This window comes from Megalops cyprinoides, chromosome 11, assembly GCF_013368585.1.
Source record: "Megalops cyprinoides isolate fMegCyp1 chromosome 11, fMegCyp1.pri, whole genome shotgun sequence".
Taxonomy (NCBI): Eukaryota; Metazoa; Chordata; class Actinopteri; order Elopiformes; family Megalopidae; genus Megalops; species Megalops cyprinoides.
The window spans coordinates 17,726,367-17,752,665 of NC_050593.1; the positions used below are offsets into that span (position 1 = coordinate 17,726,367).

The following is a 26,299-nucleotide window of genomic DNA, read 5'->3' on the forward strand; positions in this document are numbered from 1 at the left end:
ACGTTGGCTGTGATAATTTCTACATCAAAACATTAGGGATAAATAATTCACATAGAATGACATAAATCAGCCATTTTGCACTCCTGTAAAATATTTTACATGGAACTCCTCTGCAACCAGCTGAGGTTCCTCATTTTCCTGCTACAACTTCAAGCGACTTTGCTGTATCCTAGCAACTGCCTCCTACCTGTTAGCCAATAAAAATGGTTGAAACAAGACTGACCTGCCTTTTTACCAATCACAGGCTCCAAATAGTTAAGAAACACACGTAGCCCGCATTGCATTGTGGGACTCAGCTTCCATGGATTTGTGCGTGTCAACAAATTGATACCAGAAAAAAATGTGAGTTCTTAACGTTGCATTTGTTAGTGTTTTGCCAGCTGGCTACATTTTGTTCTTGATTGCTTGTAATTTTTTTCTTTACCTGTAATACATAGTTAGCTGGCAAGGTAACATGCTTTATCTAACGTTGCCAGGCTAATAGTAGCTAACAAATAGCGGGATCGCTAACAATCTTTTAAGCATGTTCAATTAAGCATGTTCAATTAATGAAAACTCGACACTGTGTTGCATAGTATGTGAGCTAGGTCTAAGCATATGTTATGTTTCAGTGTACTTCTTCTCTGCTTTCTGTCTCTTTTCCGCTGCTTTTTTCTATTATCTAGCTTACTAACGTTACAGCTAACTACTTGTTAAAATATATCTTAGTTAATTATCAGCTTACCGATTGTAGAGTTAGAAACTATTTTTTTTTATTGTAGTCTGTATTTTTTACGTTGATTTTGCATATAAATGTGCCCAAGGAGACCAATGCATCTGTACATTAAGTATATATTTGTACATTGCACAATTTAAATAAGTGATAGAGGAATAACGTGAGATTCTCTTCTGTTTTACAGTATGATGGAGCATGTACATCTAGCGGCTGAAGAAGAAGACGATCTGTATTCTGGTTACAATGATTACAATCCTACATTTGACGCCGAGGTAAATTGCCAACATTGAACCTGTGAATGTATATTATTCTGTTTTTTCATCGACGCTACATGTTTCTACAGATCTCCAAAATGCTTTTTTATTTCTGAGCTGAGAGTGAGATGTTTTTTTTTTTTTTGGTCCAGCAAATTAAAAGAGAAACTGAGGACTGTTATTGACATCCATTAAGCAACACTGACATAAATGTGTTTTCCAGGAGCTGGACAATGATGCTGGCTTTCAACAGGCTGTCAGGACAAGCCATGGAAGACGGCCCCCAGTAAGTTACATTATTGTGCAGCTGATAGTTACCTGGTTTATCATTAGCAGAGCTGTGTGTAATAATCTATAAATTTCTTGTCAGATGACTGCCAAATTTCCTGGTACAGCTGTTGGGGGACGGGCCTTGGGTACCTCATTTGGGGTGAGTTTGACTGATAGGTTGTTAACAGCTACTTTCTGGGTCATTTAGCTCTGCTTTAATATCACTGAACACACTAGTATTTATTTGTTTTACGCTTTGAGAACAAGTATATTGGAATTTTTGAAGATGAAGGATAATGTCATATTCACAATCCAGGAGGATGACTAAAAGTTTTCCTTTTATGGCAGTTCCAATTTTTTTGCTCTGAAATGCTCAGTTCATTCTTGCAACTGAATGCATTATGTAATTAATGCAAAACATTTATTGAATAATAACAAACACTGTGAAATCACAGATGTAGATTGAGTATATAGAGTGTAGAAAATAGAATATTGCATTTGAAAAAAATATGAAAGATAAACTATTACCTATATATTGATATCTTTCAGTACTTAGGGACAGAATGAGAGTGGTGATGAGAGCAGATTTTCTAAGAGGACATTGTTAGAATTTCTGATGTAGAATAAGCAAATTAAGGTGTTATTTACATAAATTTGTTAGACACAACATGCATGCAGTAACACAGGTCTTACATTGTTCACAGTGGACCATTCTGTATGTTAATCGTTGATTGATTGATTTTCGTCTGTTTTTCATGATGTAAAATCATGAAGTCAAGGGTACCTATGGCCTCCTCTATGGGTCGACCAATGACAGGTGCTGTGCAGGTAGGACAATCGGCATCAACCTTTCCACATTCATTTCCCATGTAATGAGTCTCATTGGGAGCCACTAGGTGGCAACACTACTGCTACAATACTGCATATAACAGATGAAAGGTCTCATTAGAGAATAATCAAAGAATAGTGAGGCATAACCTTGTATCTCTGTGTGGATTTCTGTGACAGGAGGGAACAGCTCGGCCTATGACCGCGGTGCGAGCAGCCGGGTACTCCTCAGCTGTGGCCAGAGGTGAGACCCCAGGGGAGAGAGGTGGAGACAGAGGCTCTTGTACTGTTAAAAGAGTAATTAACACAGCACAGGGCATCAGTGAGGATTAATGATTATAGAACAGAGTAGCAAGGAGGAGTAGTGGTTACAGCATGTAGCAGTAGTTTGTACAGCCTGTGTACAGTGACTGTTAGATATTGCAGTCTTGCATGACTTGGTATGGGGATGTTTTTCAAACAGCTGTTTCATGTCTCTTTCAGGCTCTGCATTTGACCCATTGGGCCAGTCCAAAGGACCCGCACCTCCCTTAGAAACAAAAAATGAGGACACGTAGGTTTTCGTATATTTGTGTCATATGGTTTATTACAGATTTTCATGCAACAGTGGTTCTCATTTCCGCTGCTGTGTTATCACTTACATGTCCTAATGAAAGTACACATATGCACTCTGAAAACATAAATACTGGTGGAAATGCAGGTGTGTATGGAAGGAAATGTGCATGGAGATGGCATCTGACAGTGTGATGGACCCAGCTCTTACAAACTTGTGTTTCAGGCCTGAAGAGAAGATGAAGATTCTGGAGAGGAAGGTGAACGACCTGATCGAGGAGAGCTGTATGGCTCACGGTCGTGGTGATCTTCAGCTGGTGAGAGTTTCCCCATGGTTCACCTTTTCCTTTCATCTGTGCAGTAAGCAGAAACTGGTTTTCCTTATCAGTCAAGATGAAGAGGATTTTAGCAGCTGAATGGGAACAGCAGTGTGTTTGAGCTCCCTGTAAGAATTATATTTACCTCTCTTCCATCCTTGTTTAGTGCACTTGTTTGGTTTCATTTCTGTTTTGATCCAACATGGCGCCTTGTGTGTCTCTTCTCGTAGTCGCTGGAAAAAGCCAAAGAAGCAGGGCGGAAGGAGAGGGCACTGGTGAGACAGAGGGAGCAGACAGGCACGGCTGACCACATCAACCTCGACCTCACCTATTCTGTGAGTGATTTGTTTTATTAACTCTTTCCACTCTTTCCCCTGGGCAGGTTTGACACATGCATGCAATATACAATAACCAGTGATCACATTTTTCGTTTTTCTAGACATTAATGCCCAGCTTACCGGAAGGCAGTGTATGTTCAGGTATAAAACAGACATTGTCAGGAATGAAACGTTTCAAATTCATATGGTCCCTGCTTTTATGATATCAAGTATTTACAGAAATCCTGACGTTAACGGGATCATCATGGATTGATTCGTGTTTTCCTGCAGACTCAATGTTTTCAGTAGGGCTTCCTGAACTTTTCAGAGCACAGAAACATCACTGTAAGGGATAGATTTGTAGATTGTATATACATTTGTAATTTTAAGTCAAATATTTATACAAAATTAATACTGTATTCCTCCATTGTAATATCCTGTACTCCTTCATTGTAATTCAAGATTCTATGACAGGTAGATTCTTAATGTTAATCAGTGATGTTAACACAGATCATCATTAAGTATGGAATACATAGTTTACTTTAGCAGTTAGGGAAAAGGGAGCTTGCAAGTTCAAATCTAGTGCATGTGTAGGCACTGTCAGAGAGTGTCTCAGACTGTTTAGAAATGATTTCTCTTCTTGCCCAGGTTCTGTTTAATTTAGCCAACCAGTACGCCAACAACGACATGTACCCAGAGGCCCTGAATACCTACCAGGTCATTGTGAAGAATAAGATGTTCAGCAATGCAGGTAAATGGAGGAAGGGGAACGGGACCTGTGACTGAACACTAGAGTGAATGTTTGTTAAATGTACTAAGGGTGGATATGTAGGAATGCACCATGGATACAATGTCACGGGTATTAGGGTTTGCTGTGCATTGAAATCTATCATTATTTATTCATCGGTCAGTTTAATGTGATTCACTTTTTATAAGTGATAAGCCTCTACAGATCTGATTGGGAACTTATGGTGATCATATCTTGCATTTAGGCACTCTATATTATGTTGTATTTTTGAATGATGTGACAAAACATGGCAGTATCTGTGCTTCTAAATTTGTCCATTTTCGGGGTTACAGGACTGTTAAAAGTGAATATGGCAAATATTTACTTCAAACAAAAGAACTACCCAAAAGCCATCAAATTTTACCGCATGGCTCTGGACCAGATTTCAAATGCCCACAAGGAGCTTCGGTGAGCTGGCTTTTCCATACCTCACTTCCCCATACCTTTGTTTCCTCACAGATTTTATGCAGTGTGATGCAGAAAGGTAGCAGTGATATACTGTGCTGGGAAGTTGTAGTAATGTGTGCTGAGAGTTGGTTATGATGTGCAGTTGCAGTGTTGCAGTTGCAAGTGCAGGAGGTTACCAGTCATGCATAGTTACATTCAGGGGGTTAGCAGTGGTGTGCATTTAATTGCAGGGGGTTAGTAGTGATGTGCAGTTAAGTGCTTGGGGTTAGTAGTGATGCGCAATTAAGTGTAGTAATCTAGCAATGATGCACATTTAAGGGCAGGGGATTAGCAGTGATGCTGTCTCTTTTGCAGCATAAAAATCATGCAGAACATTGCGGTGGTGTTCATACGGATCGGAAAGTACTCAGATGCAATCACCTCGCTGGAGCACATCATGAGCGAGAGCCCCAACATAAAGACAGGGTACAACCTCATCCTGTGCTACTACGCCATCGGGGACCGAGACAGGATGAAGAAGGCCTTCCAGAAACTCATCTCCGTCCCGCTGGGCATCGATGAGGAGGACAAGTACATCTCTCCCAGTGTGAGCAGACGGGACTCTACATAATGCATTCTGTAATGCTGGAAGGGTCTGAGCTGTGCCCTGCTCTCATATATACAGGAAAGCAGCAAGACCAGGCAATATGTGTGTACATGCAGACCCTGTAAATGGCTGTGGAAGAGGTTAGTGCAGGCGTGAGAAGAGATTCTGCTCACATCCTAAAATGTGACTCATAATTTTACCTTCACAGGACGACCCACACACCAACCTTGTGATTGAAGCCATAAAGAATGACCAGCTTCACCAAATGGAAAGAGAAAAGTAATGTCCCGTCTGAGATTTTCCCCCTGACTAATGTAAGCATGGGTTAAATGACTAGCCAAGCAGACTCAAGGTGCAATACTTCTTTCCACCACAGGAAGGCGCTGGCAGAGAAGTTCATCATGACAGCTGCAAAACTCATTGCACCGGTCATCGAAGGATCATTCGCAGCAGGGTTCGACTGGTGAGTGTGGAAAAAATCCAGATACGGCAGGCTGTTGGGTAAATGTGCCAAAGTATTGTTCAAAAAGTGAAAATCTTCACGTTTGTCACTATAAAAGCATGTTCAGTTTTACACTGTCGTCGAATGCTGATGACTTTTTTTTGCAGGTGTGTAGAGATGGTGAAGACCTCTCAGTATGTTGAGCTGGCCAACGATTTAGAAATTAACAAAGCCATTACCTACCTGAGACAGAGAGATTTCAATCAGGTAAAAACACCCGGAGTCAGTGCATGCGCATGGCATGCGTGTTCATCTAAATTAGATTTCACTTGTAATTTCACTTTAACTTTCAGAAGGCTCAGCAAATTGTCCCTGTCCCTGTTAATGCATTCCTCATTCACTGTGTGCTGCACCTTATTCTGTCTTTTTTTCCGCTCTGTCCATCTGCACGGCTCTTGAGATGGAGGTACGTGTGTGTTTGTTACTGTGAGTGATTGTTTTCCCCCTGCTTAGAACTGAGGCTGCTTTTCCCTGTATTTTCTGGACATCTTGTATTAGTGTAAGCTCGGAGAAGCTCATCATTCTTATGTATATTTGGAAAGGAATCAGAGACAGATTGTACAGCCAGTGTTCCAGGTCTAAATAAGCATTTCAGAGCCCCCCTATAAAATCAGAAAATCCGTGGCCCTGAAGGGCACCAACCCCTCACTTAGTCTGACCTGGATCTCTCCAGATGACGCCATTTTCAACTGCCTCAATAAATCCCAGCAGTTAAACAGCTTATTCAGTCCAAGAAAGAATTCCACTTTACACTATTGACACAGCTCTACACACAGGTGCCAGGGTGGGATTTCGCTCCTCATATTTTCCTCCTGCATTTATAACCTTTCTGGAAAAAAAATGCAAATGAATAATCCAGGCATCATCAGAAACTCAGCAGTTCCATTGATCTCATCAGTTCCATCTCTACGCGAATCGTCCAGGCTTCCATTAGCTTCTCATTTTTAAGAGGGGCTGCTATAAAACTGTATAATATCTGTAATCCTATGTATAAGGAATTCTATATGTATGATTGCAGCAATGCGGTGTAGTGGTAAAGGCCTAGTAACTAAAAGGTTGTTGCTTCTATTCCCTGCTGTGGCACTGCTGTTGTACCCTTGGGCAAGGTACTTCACCTACAATTTCCTCAGTAAATATCCAGCTGTATAAATGGAGAAATTGTAAGCTATATACGTCACTCTGGGTAATAGCGTCTGTGAAATGACAATAATGTAATGTTTATATAGAAGTATTCCTCTGTTACCAAATTTTCACAATGACCAGTCCAAACCAGAAAAAGTTCACCAAATGAACCAAAACAGTGTTTTTCCTGTACACATAAGTCACACCAATGTATTAGACACTCCCATCTACCTCAGACTCTAAATTCTGTGAACATTGTGGAAGGACACCCTGGACTGGCCCCTGCATAGGCACACAGGCAGACTTCCACCTCAGGTTTCAGAATGAGCGCTGGGCTGGGTTAAGGTGTGTCTGATGTCCGTCTGTACAGGCAGTGGAGACTTTGAAGATGTTTGAGAAGAAGGACAGCAGAGTGAAAAGTGCTGCAGCCACCAACCTCTCCTTCCTCTACTTTCTGGTGAGACGCCACCGCCAAGCACGCCACAGCACATGTTACAGCACATGTTAAGTAGAACGGAAAACGCAGATAATGTAACTAGCCGTCTGTCAGGGATGTCTTCTATCGAAATGCAAATAACTGTAAACGTTTATCCATTCAGTCATAGGACAGACCCAGTGTCACTGAACGAGACAGTACTCAGTCACTGCCGTGGTACGCCGCGTCACTCACTGCCTGACCCTCCCCTCAGGAGAAGGACTTTGACCAGGCAGACCGCTACGCTGACCTGGCCATGGCTGCTGACCGATACAACCCCGCAGCCCTGACCAACAAAGGCAACACCGTGTTTGTGCGGCGGGACTATGAGAAGGCAGCGGAGTTCTACAAGGAGGCTCTGAGGAATGATTCTTCCTGCACGGAGGCCCTGTACAACCTGGGTCAGCCATCTACCTGCATCAGTCATCTGCACCACTGTACCAACGCTTACACCACAATTGCTCTCTCCACAAATGTGATCGTATTCTGAAAAACTACATCCAACAGAGAAAATAATGAGAAACACAGTCAGTAAGAGGCACTTTTTGTGTTCCTTCTCTTGTTTTATGACTGTAATGAATGCTTGTCTTTGTTGTGCGGCCCCTCTGCCCCCAGGCCTGACCTATAAGAAGCTGAGTCGGCTAGAGGAGGCCTTGGACTGCTTCCTTAAGCTCCACGCCATTCTGCGGAACAGCGCCCAAGTCATGTACCAGATAGCCAACCTGTATCCTTCCGCCTCACACAGCTAAACTTTGCCAAATCCCTTTACATCCTACCAAACCGTGCCCAGTACTGCCAAACTCTGCTAAATCATGAGACACCTTAGCAAATCATGCCAAACCCTCCGAAACACACACAACACAGTGACCTATAATCACAGGTGTGGTTCATACATGTGACGATATTCATAGCAGTATAGCATGTTACTTGCACAATGGTTGATGTGTGTCAGGTGGGTTACATTTCGTAACCAGAGCACTGCAGATATGAGATGCTGGAGGACTCTAACCAGGCCATCGAGTGGCTAATGCAGCTGATCAGTGTTGCGCCCACAGATCCCCAGGCACTGGCCAAGCTGGGGGAGCTGTACGACAGCGAGGGGGACAAGTCCCAGGCCTTCCAGTACTACTATGAGGTGGGTCACCCTCAACCCATCAGTCAGTCATTTTATTCACTGTAGCAGCCTTTAAGAGGGGCTGCTTCGTCAGGCAGCGAAGGCGAACAGAAATACAGTGCATCCAGATGGAGAGAAATACAGAAACCTTTAGTTTTTTGGTGCCACACAGTTGCATAAAGTTAAACAAACACTTCTGTCATGTAGTAGTTGAATGATCCTTATTGTGGGTATTCATTTCAACTTGAATGGATACACTTCTGTTCTTTTGTGCTGGAAGTTGCTCTGGGTAAGAGCGTGTGCTAAATGAATGTAATGTAATGTATTAGCATATCTAATGGTTTTGTTTGACACAGTCTTATAGGTATTTCCCATCAAACATGGATGTGATAGAGTGGCTGGGAGCGTACTACATTGACACACAGTTCTGTGAAAAGGCCATTCAGTATTTTGAGAGGGCTGCCCTCATTCAGTAAGTCTCAGTGTATATTACGAAGATGTACGTTTGCTCTTTTTGGTTAAGCCTGTGTGTATGCGTGCATACATTTACATGTGTGTGCTTGGAAAGTTTGTTTAAGCATGTGTGAGAATGCACTCTATGTGTTTGTGTGTGAATTTCTAAGTATGTACACAATCTGTGTGTGTCTCTATGCATGTACACTGTGTGTGTGTGTGTGTGTGTGTGTGTATGTGTGTAGTGCATTTTGTTATGTTGTGTTCTGACTGTGGGGTTGTTGAAACAGGCCCACGCAGGTGAAGTGGCAACTAATGGTGGCCAGCTGCTACAGGAGGAGTGGTAAGTGTGTCTGGCTTATGCACACCTCCCTCCAGTCTGTCTCCATACAGGCCATGCCCCTTAAGTAATATTGCAAGCTCAGTGCATTACATGTGGTAAAAAAAAAACAAACCTTTGTTTTCAAGTGTCTGAATATGCAATATTCTTTATCGCAGGAAACTACCAGAAGTCGCTGGAGACCTACAAAAACATCCATCGAAAATTCCCTGAAAGCGTGGAATGTAACGTACCCCTGTGAATGGCACTGTGTAGTTTGTGCAGAGTTCAGAGAGATGAGTGTGTTTGGATCTGCAGAGTGCAGAGAGATGAGTGTGTTTGGATCTGCAGAGTGCAGAGAGATGAGTGTGTTTGGATCTGCAGAGTTCAGAGTAGATAAGTGTGTGTGGGTCTGCAGAGCTGACACCGAGTGCCTCTCCATGCAGGCCTCCGCTTCCTTGTACGACTCTGCTCTGACATGGGGCTGAAGGAGGTCCAGGAATACGCCACCAAGCTCAAGAAGGTGGAGAAGCTGAAGGAGAAGAAGGAGCAGGTACAGTGGGCTATACTGAGATATCCTAAGATATCCCTACCTGGGGCTATATTGTACTGGGCCTGTATGGGTCTGCACATACCTGTAGCCCTTCTGTGCCTGGCATAAAACGTGAATAATACAGAAAATAGGTGCCAGGTCTCACTGGGATAGCTCCAGTAACTCTATAGCCCATCTGACCTGCTGAGCCACAGCCTGCCAGTGGGATGCAGGGAGAATGCAGGTGTAAGGCTGAATCAGACAAAACTGCTCCTTAATCCAGCTCTGAAATGTTGGGTCAAGGAGCAACAGTAATGTGCTGAAAGTAAGACTGGAGCTGTTAATCATGTCTTCTTTGTCCAATTATCTCTCTCTCTCTCTCTGTCTCTCTCTCTCTCTCTCTCTCCCTCTCCCTCTCCCTCTCTCTCTCTCTCTGTCTCTCTCCCTCTCTCTCTCTCTCTGTCTCCCTCCCTCCCTCTCTCCCTCTCTGTCTCTCTCTCTCTCTCTCTCTGTCTCTCTCTCTGTCTCTCTCCCTCCCTCTCTCTCTCTCTCTCTCTCTCTCTCTCCCTTTCTCTCTCTCTCTCTCTCTCTCTCTCCCTCTCTCTCTCTCTCCCTCTCTCTCTCTCTCCCACTCTCTCTCTCTCTCTCTCTCTCTCTGCAGAGGGTGAGGTCTGGCAGGGAGAGCAGTGCGCGGGGGCGAAGGGAGGGCAGTGCCAGCAGTGGTGAGTGCAGCAGCTCTCCAGTCCTGAACCCTCTGTTCACTTTCAAATTAAAAAGGCTTCATTAGCGTGACAATCCATACTCACTAATATGGGCAGATTCCAAATTGCTCATAAGATTTAATAAAACCCCATCACGAAGGCAGACATGACATGCATGCTGTATTCCCTGCCGGGAATTTCTTGCTGGAGGGTGTTGGGTGGTGGCTGTGTGATGTGACTGGCTTCTTTTTCATGTGTCTCCATGAGACCATTTCCAACTCCCTGTGTTCGTTCTCTCCCCTGCTCTCTGGACTTGCTCCTGTCAGTGAGCTCCCCAAACAGCACTCCTCCCAAGAGGGCCAACGGTAGGGCTCTCTGCAGAGAGAAACGGAGCGTGCTTGTTACCTACGGTCCTGGAGGGCCACAATAGAGCATGTTTTTAGCACTCTCTAAACCAGTAGCGCCCTCAGATAGATGCTTAATTTGACCTCCATTTGAATCTTAATTGTTAAGTGCATAAAACTGCAGGTTGAATAGAAACATCGTTGCCCTCCAGGACCAGAGGTGGAAGCCCTAGATCAGAGTATGTGAAGGGCGTTCAGACACAAAAGAGGCTCAGTGCAAAGGCCTTGTGTCGTGGTTAATATTGAAAAGTGTGCTTCTCTGTATTAACCTGCTCAATGACACAGTAAAAAAAACAACACGTTGCTATGCTTTCATTGTATTGTTGGTATTAGAGTGTCAGACCTTGCTGACTTTGGTGTTGCATGTTTCACACATTGTCCAGCAGAATTCTAGGTTAGTAGATGTTCTTATATATATATAAGATTACACCAGGATAGTTCTGACTCACACAGTGTAACATGCATCGTCTTTTTAAAATTCCATACAGCTGAGGATTTTTACATTCATTTTGACTGAAGTGATAAATTTGTTACAAAAGCCAATTTAAATTTATGTCAGTTGGATAGTCTTTCTGATCTAATTTCCATAAATGTATTTGAATGGTTGGAATAATCATTGCAGCTCTAGACCATTCCCTTAATTCCCTAAATGTTTGTATACTAAGGTGCACCTTATTTGGTGAAAGCTGAAAGGAAAGACTAACAACACTTGTTTTCCTCCTTTTGCTCTTCTTCCTTCTTACTCTCCTGCTTTCGTCAGCAGAAAGCTTAGTCTGTGCCTTAGCACCTTAGTCTATGGAATCTTTTATAAATGGTGGCAAGCTTTTAGTTAGCTTCCTTAAGTTGCAGTTTCCTTACTGTTGCAGATTCCCATTGAAAATCTAGAGAAAGCACTAGTACATCTACCACTCCTTGTGTTTCTACCCCAAAATTCATTGCTGCCTTTTCCTTTCTAAACCTACTGGAACTCAGATGTGGATGGTAAAACAGGTGAGCAGCACAAATTCAGTCACAGGTGAATCTAACCAGTGACTGAGACTGTAGTCTGGAATCTCTACATGTTCAAAGTGTGACTGGCAGGCTGTGTGTGTGTGTGTGTTGTGTGAGGCTATGATAGAACCTTCCCTCTGACTTGCTTCTCACTCTGAAAACTTTGACTCATATGTGACCTTTTTTCCTGCTTCCCAGTGGGCTCCTCTTCCCCGAACAGCACTCCCCCTATGAAGGCCAACGGTACGCCACTCTGAAAAACCCAATACACTTCAGCTGCACTGGGCTTTTTAGATACAGACAACTCATTTGGCCCATTTGCAGTAACGGAGAGCTGAGGCGCAGTGGAAGCTCCACTACATCAGCGTCAGGGCTGAGTTAGGGCCAGGCCCCAGGGCTCTGCTTAAGATTTAGGTTTCACTCCAAGTATAAAATCAGCACAGTCCTCTCTAATTACATTACAAACAGACAAAGCAGTTGTTTTTTCAGGTCTTGGGCCCACAGCTGTGCGTCTCTGATACAGAGTATAAATCGTGTATTTCGCATATAATGTACAGTGTAGCTGCGCTTTCTTCACCACACATCAGATCTGCAATGAGCCTTTCCTCCTAACAAACTTCAGACTGATTTGCATGGACACACAATTCTTGCTTCTGTTCACCAGTTCCTACACCTGTTCTTTTGGTGCCTACAGTGGCAGATAAATACACCCAGAAATCAAGTCTCAACATTACACATTCCTGTTTTAAGCACAAGTTATCCATAATGTAGCTCCTGTAACAGAATATATATATGACGTCATTACAGAGGCAAGGCCTGATTCAATTGTGTGTGTGTATATATGAGCATGCCCCTGGGTTTTATGTTTTCCTGTTCTCTTTCTAAACTGCTCTTCTCAATGATCCTGTCTTTGTGTCCTCCTCTCCATGCTGGTCTATCTGCAGTCTTTCTTCCTGAGACTAGGCACAGTCCTCTACTGGAGCAGGGCAGAGGTAATGCTTTGCACCTCGGAAATGTGGAGCATCTCTGTGATAACACACAATTCTCTGTTGTTTACAGAGTTCAGTTTGATTAATTCTGAAGAAATACCTGGGACCCGTGGCCACGTATGGGGCTATTCTATCATTTATAGATGTACATTTTAATACAAGTATACCTATGAATCAGTCATATTAATATCCCTGTTGTGCTGCTGAACTCTGGGGATGTTGTGCTTTGTTTTGATTTGAAAAAGGCTCATTTTACACAACAACCTTAAAGTGACTAAAACATGTTAAAAGGAATATTAATTGTTAAATCTCATTTGAAGTTAGTTGCTCCTTCTGTGCCCGCTGCTTTGTTTCTTCCTTAAATGCCCAAGTGTTAATTTCTGAGCTTTGTTATTAATGACTATTTATGTATAATGTGAGGTGAGGAGGACGTTGATTGTAAAGAGGAGCGAGTTTTACTGGAAGACACGTCTCCACTCACATCACTGGTCTATCTGAGAGGCCCCAACCCAAGCTTGGGAGTTCTGGCCTCCTCCCCTCCCTGTTTTCACTGTAAGGGACCCCATGGTCACCTGACCTCCAGAGGCTGGTTTGTGAATTCCACATCTGACCGGCCTCTCTCTGTTAATCAGTCCCCCTGCATAGAGATGTGAAGCAGAGAGCCTTCATCCCAGAAACACCTGGAATTGTTATAAAAATGACTTAATGCAGGCTTGAATTACTGAACGTAGTATTTTCAGCTAAAGTTTTGTACTTTGTAAGGATCTGAGGCTTTTGTAAAACTGTTCATTATAGTAAAATGCCAACAATGAAACTGAAAAAAAGATGCCAGCAATTACCTTAGATGCATTTTTAGCAACACCAAATGCTGTAATGTTACCCTCTTTTCCCTCAGCTCAGAAATGTGAAAGAGCCAGATTCTGCAGTGCTCTGGCCTGAGAGACACTGTGTTTTTCTGTCTGCGCTCTGGTGAGGGGATGGTCTTGTGTCATCCTCAGTATGTTGGATGTGTTGGGTTTCACGCGAGTGTGGCTGTGTTTCCTCAGACAGCGGGCACAGCAGCCATGGCACCAGTGCCAAGGGAGAGCGGCTGAGCGCCAGGCTGAGGGCCCTGCCCGGGTCTAACGAGCCGTACGAGGCCAGCAGCCAGCGGGACATAGGTGAGCATTCTGAGCCGGGCAGACAAAGAGCTGTCGCTCTCCTTTCTCTCTGTGTCTCAGCACCTCCTCTCTCTTTATCTTTCTCTCAGGGAACACAAGCCAGTGTTTCACGTTGCGTGTCTTCCCTTGACACAGCTGTCTGCAAGTGTGAAGGGTTGCTTGCCTCCTCATTTTAAGTGTTTTCATTCCTAACAGAAAGATTTATGGCTTTTGAATACAGTGTTATGACTGGTTTTATCTTTGTGAGAGTCTCCTCCTTCTGTACCACAACCATGATCCTCCCAAATGCTGGGGTGTGAAAAAAATATAATGTAACATACTGCTGAGATTTATATTTTTACATAAAGTTCCATTTTTACATTAAATTGACTGAATTCTGTAAGTATCAGCCCTCATCTTTGAGCTGCATTGTAGTGTTTTTTATAGACCATTGGTTTTAATTTGGAAAGGCAGTCATCTGTCAAGACGTAATTAGTTTATTATCCATTCAGAGCCCTTGCACGAAGTCAGCTGCCAAGCCAATATAGAATAATGCTTGTGTTTGTATTCAGATGCCTCCTATGTGGATCCCCTGGGCCCCCAGATGGAGAGGCCTAAGACGGCAGCCAAGAAGCGCACTGAGGAGGATGAGTTTGCGGATGAAGAGCTGGGAGACGACCTGCTGCCGGAATAGCATATGACAATCCGTTTTATTACCTCACCAAATCACCCTGATCTTTCCCCACATTCTTTAGTGTGTATTCATTAGCCTGGTTGCTATTGTGACTTCTCTAAAGGCTGGAGGCATTTGTGTTGCACCAAGTAAGCTGGCCTGTTATTCCATGGCTTACATGCATTTAACATTCAACTCCAAAAGAACTGTGATCCTCCCAACTGTACATGCAGATCACATGGAACTTTCAGTAATTTTTTAAAGGCACTGTGTTTATATTAATAGTTACATTATTGGCACTCGTAGGGAAAAAAAAAACAAGTCGATGAAAATGAAAAACAGCAGCACATTCCTGCACACATGAAGCACTCAGAGGAGAGGTGAAGTGTTTTGGCCCTGACAGGGGTCTTCAGGCAAACACTTGCAGTGTATGTGCCCTGTAAAGGTACAGCCAAGGATGTGATGTGGGAACAGGGGGTGAGCGAGACCTGGAATGTCGCTGGATATTTAAAACCCAGTTCAATTACCGATAACCATTTGAACAGAACAAGTATAATGTCACGAGGGACCAAACATCTGCATCTTTTTAAATAAACTAAATGTTAGCCTTTTTCAATCTTTATGGGCACTCATATTTAGGCATCATTGTCAGTTTGTCATTTTCAGAAAGACTCTGGATCTCCATTTTGACAGCCTGTACAAAACTGAGCTCCCCCCTTCTGTTTCTGGGCCTGACCAGAGTGGGGTTTGTTCCGAGAGCTGGAAACAAAAGGGTCTCTCTTTTCCCAGAAGTGATTAGATTTCACTTCTTCAAACTGCGCTGGAAACACCATCGGTGCTGTGCAGCTGCCCCCCCTGACCCTGGTAAAAAGCTTTCAGCTTTGATTTCCATCCATGATATTCCCGAGGCAACTCCATTCAGAGCATTTGGAAAGGACGGTTGTTATGCTGTAAAGGCATTGTTTTGTAATATTTATATTTCTCCGTTCCTTTGTACTATGTTTCAAAGCAGCCAGATTGAAAACTGAGCATCACCATCCTGTTCACTTGCCTATTTGAACCAATATGAAAATAAAAAATGATTTTACAAAGTAATCCCTGCAGCTACTCATTCAGCCTGATTTATCTGAGGGGAATACTTGAGGGGAACTTGTAAACAGTAGAAGCATTACAACATATTAAATTCATTTCCAGCAGCAAGTACACATATATTTACACAGTGGCTAGCAACATGAATGAGTACTAGTACAGGTATTTGTATTAGAAAAAACCTTGCACACTTGAGAACAGCATCAAATACAGCAGTGCCCCTGTACCCTGTCCACATACTCAGCTTTATCTGGCACACAAGCTGCTGTGTGGGGGTGGGAGGGCCAATCCTACAAGAGCTATGCCTACACCTGCTGGGCTGCACCTGCATGCCCCCATTGGACAAGAAAGTAGAAGGTCCAGAATCAAGCACTCATTGGTAGCCCAAGCCAAGCTATGCATGCAAATTGGGTAAAACGTCAGACATAATGCTGGCAACATTATTGCAGCTAAAGCAGTTTTAGAAGGAAAAGTACAGAAGTAAACGTAAACTAAGATGGTCCATATTAGAGAAAATACCTGAATGTCTTCAGTACAATTAGTATTAGTGATCCAGATTTTCCATGTTAATTATCACCTTGGTAAATTATCCTTTTGGCACATACTGCCATCTGCTGTCCAGAAAATGAGCATCGCTCCCTCTGAATCCGGGGTCACCATTGCAGTGCCCATTCTACCCTACCATAGTCAAAGCAGTATGTACTATGAGCGATTAGAATGGTGGTGAGCAGCAAATAGAGTGGGTGACAGTGTAGCATAGTGGTTAAGGAGCAGGACTTTTAACCAAATGGTTGCTGGTTCGATTCCCCGCTGGGGCATCGTTGCTGTAGCCTTTGGAAAGGTACCTACCGCACAATTGCCTCAGTAAAATCCAGCTGTATAAATGGATAAAACTGTAACTGATGTAAGTCACTCTGGATAAGAGCGTCTGATAAATGCCTATATATATTATATGCACTGAGAAACAATATTAGGATGAGATTGAGTTTCTTTTCAGACAAAATATTTTTTAATTATTTTAATATCTGCACAGACATTCATTTTTTCACTTTAAAATTTATTTTAGAAATAAAGTTTTTATTGGTCTTATTCCAGAGCTTACTATGAATGCCTTGATGGCATGTAAGTTGCCCCACTGATTTTGACTGTATTCAGCCAAAAGCAGTAAAATACCTGCAGAAATATTGTCAAATATTTGCAAGTTTTGTACAAAATACAAATTCAACTTTATTAAATGGATACGAGAGGTAATTTACACTTCTGACTTTGGGATGTAACACTCCTACAACTTGAAAACTAAAAGATGGGACCAGCAGTTGCGGTCAACACACATCATGAGTCAAGAGCAGACTGGTAATTGACATAGCAGCGGAACTCATTGGCCAGGTTATGACTGTGTTTGGGGAGGAACCTGCATATTTTCACACCCAGGAGTTTCTCTGCCTCTTCCTCCATGATAGCCCCTGTGGAAAAGAGTGAGTGAATGAGAGAGAGCGAGGATGCTGGATGATTCATGAAAGCCTTCTATTAGTGTTTCAGCTGGATACCAATATCACACTGATGTCCATACAGTGACTGAACGGAAACTAGAATACCAAGTCTCATGCAGAGAGAAGCTTCCTTTTTCATACTACAGGAACTCAGGCTGATCAGACAGCCAATCTGGAGCCAGAAGACATCCGGAACTCCCAGTGGCTCCATAGCTCACCTGTACACAGCAGCACCTTGCCCTTCGTCAAAAACTTCACCGTCAGCGCCACCTTGCTGAGGCATTCCTGGGACAGGTAGGGTGGGTCTGCGATGACGATGTCGAAGCTCTGAGGGCCCACGTCCTCGGGCAGGCACAGCGGGTTCTTGTAGTCGTAGAAGATGAACTCGTCCCCGTAGATGGAGAAGCGCTGGTCAAACTCCAGCAGCACGGCTGACGCGGCTGCGTTCCGCTGCTTCAGTTTCTGGTACACGCTGGGCGCGCTCAGGCACGCTATCCTGTCACAAGACACACACACCACGCATCACCACGAGAAACGGTCAAACCATCTCTGCACGCTCCGCTTAAATTCTGAACAGCAGTAATTAACATACATCATCATTATTTACATCTCTCATAGGCAACATAAATGCTCAGAACTTTTAGCCATTACAGTATATTATCCATTTCCTTCACTTAATTTTACTGGAGCAAATTAAGGAGAGGTTGTGGTCACCAAACAGGCTCCATTTGAACCTGTGATATTCAGGTTGTGTCCTACCATTACACCACATGCAGGCATAGCTTTACATTACCCAAACTAATCCAGAGCAATGTACATAGCCTATTGTTTTCATACATTATACATTTATACAGCTGGATATTTACAGGGGTAATTTGGGTTAAGTATGACAGCAGTGGCCTACCTGTGAATCAAGTCAGGAACATTTGGGTTATAAACACTACATGATTAGATTACATTTTGGATTAGAAACTATTAACACTGATTTGCTGACTGGTGTAAGACTGCCTGCATGTGTACCTGTGCTTCAACAGGACACTGAGGCCTCAGAAGTCTTGACGCACCTGCCACCTTCCCCTGCAGCCAGCAGAACCTCCTCAGCAAGCCGCTCCGCGGTCTCTTCGCTGTACCAGAACTGGCTCATCCGCTGAATGGGAACAGGTACAAAAAATCAATTAAAACAACTATCATAACACATGTACTGCAATGACGGTTTTCTACAAGATTTAAGACCAGGAAACTGTCATTTGCTCAGCTGACATATGGTTGTGTTTTGACCACCACCTTTCTCCAGAAACGTAGATACAATGCTTTCCTCCGTGCGCGATGGATGTAGTCTGAGCTCGTAACGTTACTATCTCTATCGAACGTCAAGTCCACTCTCTATGGACACTGTTTTGTCATTACAGGTCCATTAAATCTAATATTACTCATCGGTGTTTCCTGTTTACTGTGTAGAGAAAGTATAGTACCCAGTCCTCCTCTACAGCCCCCACGGAGAATTTGTCCACTGCATCGCCGTGCCTAGTCAGTCCGAACTTCTCCTCCGCGTAAAACTCCTGTAGCGCCGCCAAAGTGGATGCAGACAGCTGGGGTACATCGTCGTCGCTGTCACTCATGGTACAACGATGACTACCTAAGAACAAACAACGTTTCGATCCGACTGGGTAGCCTGTTACTGCAAAACTGCAGCCCTCATCCAGAAACTAGCAATAACGTTTTATTCGTACTTGTCAGTAATTAGGTTGGTTAGCGAGAACACCACATATGATGGGGAACGAGCAAAATAATCAGTCTATTTAGCGTGACACAAAAATATTGTCAGTTTGAGTTAGCAAGTCCATCAGTTCAAAATGGAGATGCACTGAACGTTCTTACACTAGTCATACAATCTTTTATTCATTTTGGCAGACGCTTTTATCTTAACTTTAATTTATGAACTCTTACCTGACAGCACTCCGTAGCCGTCTCAAAATAGACTAAACCGGGTGGGTGGTTATCCCGGTTGAAATAAATTTTTGTATCTCCCCAAGTCAAGACACCTTTCTCCTAGACCACATGTACATATTGCCTACGGGTGCCGAGGAAGGACTTACCGTGTGAAAGCGAATCGAAAAATGTAGTTCGTTTGCACTGGACTGCTGGAGGTTGTACCACGGCTGGTGTATTCGAAATATCCACAGATCAGATCAAATCCGACAATCCGATCAGATCCGACAGCCATGTTTAATGTTACTGTAGTTGCCCACTCGGAACAGGGTTGGGGAAGTAAGGCGTTAGCGACATAGCTGTCTTGGTTTACACGGTAGAAGTAGATCAACGGTAGAAGTGAGTGTATACCATCCCACATAGTCATGGACCCATAGCACGCATTTCTTAAAGCATCCATATAGGTCTGGTTTTTAAACAGCGCTGTGCAGAGTTTATTTTCACATAATCTGGATGGCTCCTGCTATTTATAGACCTCACTATCCTATAATCTGCTCCACACACTCTAAAGATCTATTGATCTACACAGCACTAATGCCAAACAGAAGGGCATAGTTTTTTGGACCAGTTTTTTTTGTTTTTCCCAACTGTGAAATGTAACCAGTGGCAGCTGATGGGTTCAGCTGTGGAAGATCACTGTCTTGAGAAAGAGATAACAGGCAAACCTTCTCAGTTGGTGTTCCACTTACAAGACTGAGACCTGACTGAAGACCTACCTTTCAAGACTCAGGGCTTGATGCCATCATGTATTTGAGTACAAATTTTTCATTTCTCACTTTTACAAGCCTTTATTGTGCATGAATAACATCTGAACAGTTGCAAAATTGTTCTGCAAACCTGAGGATTTCAGAATAAGACAGATAGTGGTACTATATTCTATTTGTTGCTGATTTAAAAAACCTAATGTACCTTTGCACTAACTCTAACTTTCCTCTGATTTTCTGAACTCTGTAGATTATACCCAGGTATTTGATGTGTGCTTAAGATCCAGATCTAAATCCAAGTGTGTTTCGGATCCAGGTCTATTTCAGGTTTCCTCACTTGCATGCATTCAGCCAAAGAAACCTCAGTGCTTCATTGCTCAAATGTTTTATTTTATTTGCATAAATCTAACCTGTCCAATACGATGTGCCAATTATTCTTACATAGAGGATCGATCCCCACTGTTCAATGACACAAAGGTTTTGGGTCATAAAAAGATACACATGACAACCCAGTTTTTTCATGCATTCAACCACTGCTATCATGAGAAGGCCCTTTCTAGTACTTTGAAGGCTGTGCATTTGACCTGTACTTTCAAGGCGCATTCAACGATGGAGTTTAACTGCTCTGTTCTCACAATAATAAGAGGAACATTCAGAGTTCAGTTGTAGCAACAGAGGTGGCTACTGTACAGTGCTTCTGCTCTGCCTGGTTGTTTTCCTAACAGGAAACAAAGTAATAACAGTGTCTGCATTTAATTTCCTTTTTTTATTTGAGGTTCTGCTTGAAGTTCACTTCAGACAAAAAAAAATCGGGTTGGTTATATTGGTTCAATGTTTGATTTCCAGATACATTCAGGAGCAGGTTTAAAGCACTTTAGTTTTTTAGAAGCGTGGTCCCCACAAAATTCTCAACTATTTGCTTTCAAATAAGAATTTAAATAAAAGGGTAAAATTCTCTTAGATAAAAAGCTCTTGTCGGAGGAAATTACACTTCTCAACATGGTTTCTCTTTGCTACAATGAACTAAAATAATAATAGAATTAACAAATGAAAAAAAAAAATGGAACAAGATTGTTGCATCACCCTGGTTTCGAGGTGTACACTGCTGCTGACAACGGCACATAGTGGCAAAGACCTAACAGAAAAACAGCACTCAAAAAGTTTATATAATAAGTTTATATACACGTATACATTTCATTTAGGCATTCCGAACTCAATTATTAACAGGAATAGCAGTACTGGGATTCTTCTACAGGTGCCATGGCTACAATTTGTGGTGTGGTGTCCACACACTGTGAAAGAGATAGCCTCCATTTTTTTTGGTTGGTTATTGCTTCAGCAATATGGACTATACTTCACTTCCACTCTGTGTATGGGGGTGTGGTGGTACAAAAATAAAACTAGAGTGTAAGCTATGCTTCAGGTACCCGTGTATTCAGTCCCAATAGTTTTATTTCTCCTCTCCCCCCCACTTGGTCTGCCTGTTTCACAGTTCCTCTGAAGCTCGAGTCCACAGGGCCTGAAGTGTCTGTTTCCCATTGCTTAGAGAGGTTGGCCCGCCCCCCCTCGTCAGGAAAGGGACAAAAAGAGCTCCTAAGCAAGTAGCGCCTCGGCAGAACCGTCTGAAAGATTTGCGGAAAACAGAACGGAAAATGAAGAAAAAAAAAAAAAATCACATCATGCCCTTTTCCTTCAGGCAAAAATAATAATAAAAAAGTCTGCTTATCTGACATCTATCTTATAAAAATTTTCTAGCCTTTTTCCCCATTTCTCTTTTGAAAATATATGTACACCCTTACGAACACAGAGTGATTTGGTTATTCCCCCCCCTGCTGGTTCAGGGGCTTGATGGTGCCAGAGAATAAGGCTTGTCGTCATGGTGATCTGCGCCCCTCCCCCCAACCCCACCCCCCCCCCCCCCGGGTCCGTGTCAACCACTGGGTGAAACAAGTCTTGGAGCACGTGCACGTCTCCGAGAGACGCACATCACGCTGCAGCCAAAGACACAACACAAACAAGAAAACAAAGGCACTCTGGGAAGAGTGGGCGGGGGAGGGGGGACCACTACGGCCAAACATGTCCACGCGTGATTCACTCTCTCTACTCATCCCAAACCTCCCGCTAATATCGTAAGCACAGATCAGATTTGACAGATGAACGTGGTGAATGCTGAAGGGGGGGGGGCTCCTCCCCTGCCTGGTCCCCCCCCCGCCTCTGGCTTCACGCATGTGCTGGGGGGCCTTGGGTTACTCCGCATTGGGGAAGGGGGTGGGGCAGAGCAGGGCACAGACACCCACCAGCACACAAAACCTGTCTTGTTTTACGGTCTGTCTCCTCAGCACTCTGTCAAAGTCCAACAGTGCAATAACTCGTTTTTTCTTGTCACCACGGTTTGGCAAGCTGGTGGGGCTGTCGTGGCAGCGGGGCCGGCCGTGGTTACTTGACGCAGAGCAGCCCCCCCACGTTGGCCACAAACTCCTCAAGGCTCTTGAGGAAGGCCACCTTCTGCTTGCGGTCCATGCTGGGAGGGGTGCTGCTGGCGGTCAGCTTGTTGAAGGCGTCGGCCAGCCGCTGGTAGATCACCGCATCCCGCTGACTGGAGAGCAGAGACTCCACCAGCTCTGAGTACTCCACCTGCACGGAGGGAGGGGAAGTGACATCATTACGCAGGGGAAGTGACACGAGTATGTTACATCACAATAGGGGGGACAGGAAGGAAGGATGTTCCCACGGACATCTTATAAAGTGTTCAAATCCCAGCCCATTCATAAATGATGGGAATAACTTATTGTTCTAAGAATTAAGCCATTGTGCTGACTCTCACCTGATGCAGGCACACTAGCGTATAGAGAGCTTCGCCTGCTACGACGGTCATCTCTGTGTAGTGTTTCTGTAGGACCAGCATGTCAAACACCAGCTGCAGACAGACACAGAGGAAGGGTGTTAAACAGCATGTAGAGGGCCAGCAGGCAGGGCATGTCTGATTCATCCTTTTCACTGCGCAGGACTCAGTCTCCCCATCCACACTCTACACAACCGAGTTAAAAGTCTACCATGGTTTCTGTTCAGGCAGGTGCTTAAAAGTGCTCTATCCTACAACACTCCAGCATAATGCAGTAAGTGCATGTAAACAAATACTATCACTGTAAAACATCAGTGCAATACTTAGTCCAACTAGGCAGCAGGCATAATTGTTTAGCAGACAGCTAGCTTTAAATAACCGCATACTAGCCAAGACAAGATTATATCAATTGATGGCAATATTCTAATATGTTCAGAATGTTTTACTGTTAGAGCTGTTGGTTTAACATTGTTATTGAAACCACAGGTTCAGTAGCTGCATGTGAACTCAGTGAACCTTCTCCAAGTGGGGAGGCAAAGTAAGTACGGCCCAGAAGCGTGTCTGGAGCCTTGCGGAGTGTTCCGCAGACACTGTGAGGGGTGAGGCTGACCTTGAGGAAGTGGCGTGTGGCGATGAACAGAGGGGTGTCCGTCTCCTGCGTCTTGGCGCACTGTTCCGCGAGAGGCGTCAGGGCCTCCAGACACAGCTGACTCACCTCCGGACTTATCCTGAACGCCGTGGGTTAAGGAAGCACGCAGACACGACATGCAAACACGCCGATCGTCTCAACACACAGCGCAGCCCCCGCGCTATGCACACGCAGTGAGGATTCCCACATACAACCAAGCCAACCAACCGAGCCCTCCGCACTTAGGGCTCAGTGCTTCAGATACATACACCCAACACTCTGTACACGCGCGTACACACCCAACACTCTGTACACGCGCGTACACACCCAACACTCTGTACACGCGCGTACACAGCCGCGTACACACACACGCGCACACATGCGTACACAGCCCCGCACACACATGCGTACACAGCCCCATACACACGCGCGTACACAGCCCCATACACACGCGCGTACACAGCCCCATACACACGCGCGTACACAGCCCCATACACACGCGCGTACACAGCCCCATACACACGCGCGTACACAGCCCCATACACACGCGCGTACACAGCCCCATACACACGCGCGTACACAGCCCCATACACACGCACACACTCCTACAGTGACAGAAAGGATACGAGGTCATGCCCAGCTCCAGGGAAAACATGAGGCTCTTGAATAGCTCCTCTGGCAGCTGGGGGATCTTCTCGGGGAAGATCTCACAGATGAAGGTGATGAGCTTATAGTACTGGTTACACAGAGAGGGGAACTGCAGGACAGAAGGACAAGAGCAGTCATCAAATGCATTCTGCATCCACATATACACACTAGAGAAATTCCCTGTAACATTATGGGCCGTTGAGCTGTTGACAGCGTCTGTGCTTCATGTTCAGGGAGGAACAGTGACCGGCGCTTCCCATTCCGATCAGCACAGCAGCACTCACCTTCAGCAGGTCCTGCGACATGAGTGGCAGCACGATGTTGACCCCGTAGAGGACGACGTCTGCAGCCGACACCGAGCGACTCGCCCCCTGGCCCTGCTCCTGGCCCCGGAACACCTCGTCTGGCCGCACACACACACTCTGTTAGTGTGGTTTCAGTGCTGATCTCAGAACTCACTAATGCACAGTCGCAGACACAGTCACGCACGCGCGCACACACACACACACAAACAAAGACGCGCACACAGCCGTACCGGTGTCGCTGAAGTCGATGAACTCCTTGGACAGCAGGTTGGTGAGCAGCTCCATGATCAGCAGCAGGTCCTGGTACTGGTCCTCCTCGGCCGTCACGTCCACGCGCTTACGGCCCAGGTTGTTCTTGGAGTACACCTGCAGCAGCGTCAGACACGCCTCGTACAGCTTCATAGACTTTGACTGTGGCACAGAGACGGAGGGAGAGAGACAGACACAAAACAATTATATTGACATACACTGCAGTGCTTTTGGCAACACTGAGAATTCAGTAAGACTTTTAAATTAATATTTCAACACAGAGTGCCATAAAAACCAGGATAAGCGCTCAATTAAGACAACCGAGCCCAATGCCACAGTAGCATCTAACTAGCTATAGACCTATGCTATAGAACAGCACATGCACTTCCTATTCAGTAATGCATTAAAGCCCAGTCTTAGGTTCACATCCCACACTGTACCCTCATTGTACTTTACCTGAATCCCTGATAAATTCATGAATTAACGTGTCAAACACTGACATGACATTCTCCATCACTGACATGTACAACAGAGTATAAGATTGCACAAGTTGTGGTAGGGCTTGAATGGTGTTATGCTCACACTCACTGGTCTAGGAGTGTTGTTAAGCTGGTCTGACACTGTTGCTCGTTCAACTTGAATGCTACACTTATGTTCTATTGTGCTGGAAGTCACTCAGGATAAGAGCGTCTGCTAGATGAATGTAATGTAATGTCATGTAACGAGTCTGCCGTTGCTGTGTTCCTCACCTCTCCCAGGTAGCAGATCTGCTTGTGCGCCACCTCCACGAAGACCTCGATGATGAGGTTGACCGTCTCCGGCGTGTTGCGGTACACCTCCATCAGGCCGATGCAGTTGGACAGGAAGTCCATGAGGAAGTTGAAGAGCACGGCCACGTTGTCGATCTGCGTGGCCTCGGCGATGCCGCACAGCGCCTCCAGCGTGGCGATGATCTCCCGCTTCACCTCCTCCTGCTGGCAGATCTGGCTGAAGTTCTCCTGGTTGATGACGTTGAGGAAGCGCTGCTGGAGGGGCTGCAGCACCTGCAGGGGGCGGTGAGCAGGGGGGGGTGCAGAGTCAGCGGGGGCCAGCACACAGGTCAGGGAAGGGGTCATCAAACAGGCTCGAAAACCACGTTTGATTACCCCTGCGGCTCTGAGGAGCCGAATTGCTCGAGTGCAGCTTATTTTAAACATTAATTTCAATCAACAATGCGCACCTGGAATTCAATCACGATGGCTTGCTGAACAAAGTATGGCCTCGTTGAAACTGATTATATCCGTATAATAATATTCTGTGGAAACGGCGTATCCCCCCAGCCTACGAGACGCGAATCCCCTCTCCCTCTCGTCTTTACCTCTGTCCAGTACTGCTGCTTGGTGTCCGAGTCCATGTTGGCGAAGCCGCCCAGGACCAGGGCCTTCATCAGGGTCCTCTGGACGGAGCTGGACAGGAGGTTGAGCGGCGGGCTACGGCTGGCGAACTGCTTGGCCAGGTTCCACCAGCTCTCGCACTGAACCACGATGTTGGCCCTGAGGGACGGACGCATGTGCAGACAGGACAGCAGAGTCAGAGGGCGGGAATGAATGCTACTAACCTACGTAATTCAACGCTTTATCACTGCATATCGGCTGCACAATACCAAACAGGCTATGCAACACGCTTCATGGCCAGGCGTGCGAGGTTACAATCCCCTCACAATACGATGCGTTTCATGAAACAGAGTTCACAATACAAAATCATCAAAAAAAGACATCCCATTGCCCCTGCCTGGCATTCTGCTGGCTGTCTTAACTGACGGTGGTGGTACACGGTGCGGCTACAAAAATGCAAACAGCACTCAAGCCGAGTAGCAGACAGAACAAGTAAAGCAAGTAAAGTTCTACTGACATGATTTTTTTTTTTTTT

At 44.7% G+C, this 26,299-nt stretch overlaps 3 protein-coding genes across 5 annotated transcripts in view; 1 reads left to right on the forward strand and 2 right to left on the reverse strand.

The window, feature by feature from the left end:
- The first annotated feature begins 293 nt into the window (after positions 1-293).
- On the forward strand, positions 294-15,476 carry ift88 (intraflagellar transport 88 homolog). Of its 3 annotated transcripts, XM_036541144.1 has the most exons (29): positions 294-342; positions 900-987; positions 1,193-1,255; positions 1,340-1,399; positions 2,014-2,067; positions 2,248-2,311; positions 2,551-2,620; positions 2,846-2,936; positions 3,167-3,271; positions 3,902-4,004; positions 4,334-4,448; positions 4,803-5,034; positions 5,243-5,313; positions 5,411-5,497; positions 5,644-5,743; positions 7,029-7,115; positions 7,348-7,534; positions 7,749-7,857; positions 8,118-8,268; positions 8,604-8,719; positions 8,991-9,043; positions 9,199-9,264; positions 9,466-9,572; positions 10,213-10,273; positions 10,579-10,617; positions 11,845-11,889; positions 12,591-12,638; positions 13,682-13,795; positions 14,347-15,476. In XM_036541144.1, the coding sequence occupies exons 2-29, from the start codon at positions 901-903 to the stop codon at positions 14,466-14,468; spliced, it is 2,607 nt and encodes an 868-aa protein (XP_036397037.1). In that variant the 5' UTR covers positions 294-342; position 900; the 3' UTR covers positions 14,469-15,476. The 3 variants fall into 3 exon arrangements, with proteins under 3 accessions (XP_036397037.1, XP_036397036.1, XP_036397035.1); XM_036541143.1 differs by lacking the exons at positions 12,591-12,638; positions 13,682-13,795; positions 14,347-15,476 and adding an exon at positions 11,629-11,646 and having other exon boundaries at positions 11,845-12,027; XM_036541142.1 differs by lacking the exons at positions 10,579-10,617; positions 11,845-11,889; positions 12,591-12,638.
- Positions 15,477-16,625: 1,149 nt separating this feature from the next.
- Positions 16,626-19,103, reverse strand: eef1akmt1 (EEF1A lysine methyltransferase 1). Its single transcript, XM_036541270.1, has 5 exons — positions 18,974-19,103; positions 18,499-18,662; positions 18,091-18,173; positions 17,245-17,522; positions 16,626-16,999 (listed from the first exon to the last, which is right to left on the reverse strand). Exons 2-5 carry the CDS (start codon positions 18,643-18,645, stop codon positions 16,869-16,871), a joined length of 639 nt encoding a protein of 212 aa, XP_036397163.1. The 5' UTR covers positions 18,646-18,662; positions 18,974-19,103; the 3' UTR covers positions 16,626-16,868.
- A 2,545-nt stretch (positions 19,104-21,648) lies between these two features.
- xpo4 (exportin 4) overlaps positions 21,649-26,299 on the reverse strand; it is a 30,996-nt gene continuing 26,345 nt past the window's right edge. The window contains 8 exon segments of the mRNA XM_036540360.1: positions 21,649-22,353; positions 22,544-22,636; positions 23,172-23,289; positions 23,816-23,946; positions 24,122-24,240; positions 24,373-24,553; positions 25,141-25,434; positions 25,749-25,923. Of these exon segments, the coding sequence (XP_036396253.1) occupies positions 22,156-22,353; positions 22,544-22,636; positions 23,172-23,289; positions 23,816-23,946; positions 24,122-24,240; positions 24,373-24,553; positions 25,141-25,434; positions 25,749-25,923 (1,309 nt within the window). The 3' untranslated portion in view covers positions 21,649-22,155.

Coding starts and splice junctions, on each gene's coding strand:
- ift88 (XM_036541144.1), top strand. CDS start 901: ATGATGGAGCATGTACATCTAGCGGCTGAAGAAGAAGACGATCTGTAT. Junction 5,498..5,643: donor TTCGCAGCAGGGTTCGACTG/GTGAGTGTGGAA, acceptor TTTTTTTTGCAG/GTGTGTAGAGATGGTGAAGA. Junction 7,535..7,748: donor GGAGGCCCTGTACAACCTGG/GTCAGCCATCTA, acceptor CTCTGCCCCCAG/GCCTGACCTATAAGAAGCTG.
- eef1akmt1 (XM_036541270.1), bottom strand. CDS start 18,645: ATGAGTGACAGCGACGACGATGTACCCCAGCTGTCTGCATCCACTTTG. Junction 17,523..18,090: donor GCTGCAGGGGAAGGTGGCAG/GTGCGTCAAGAC, acceptor GTCTTGTGACAG/GATAGCGTGCCTGAGCGCGC. Junction 17,000..17,244: donor CAAGGTGCTGCTGTGTACAG/GTGAGCTATGGA, acceptor TCTTTTCCACAG/GGGCTATCATGGAGGAAGAG.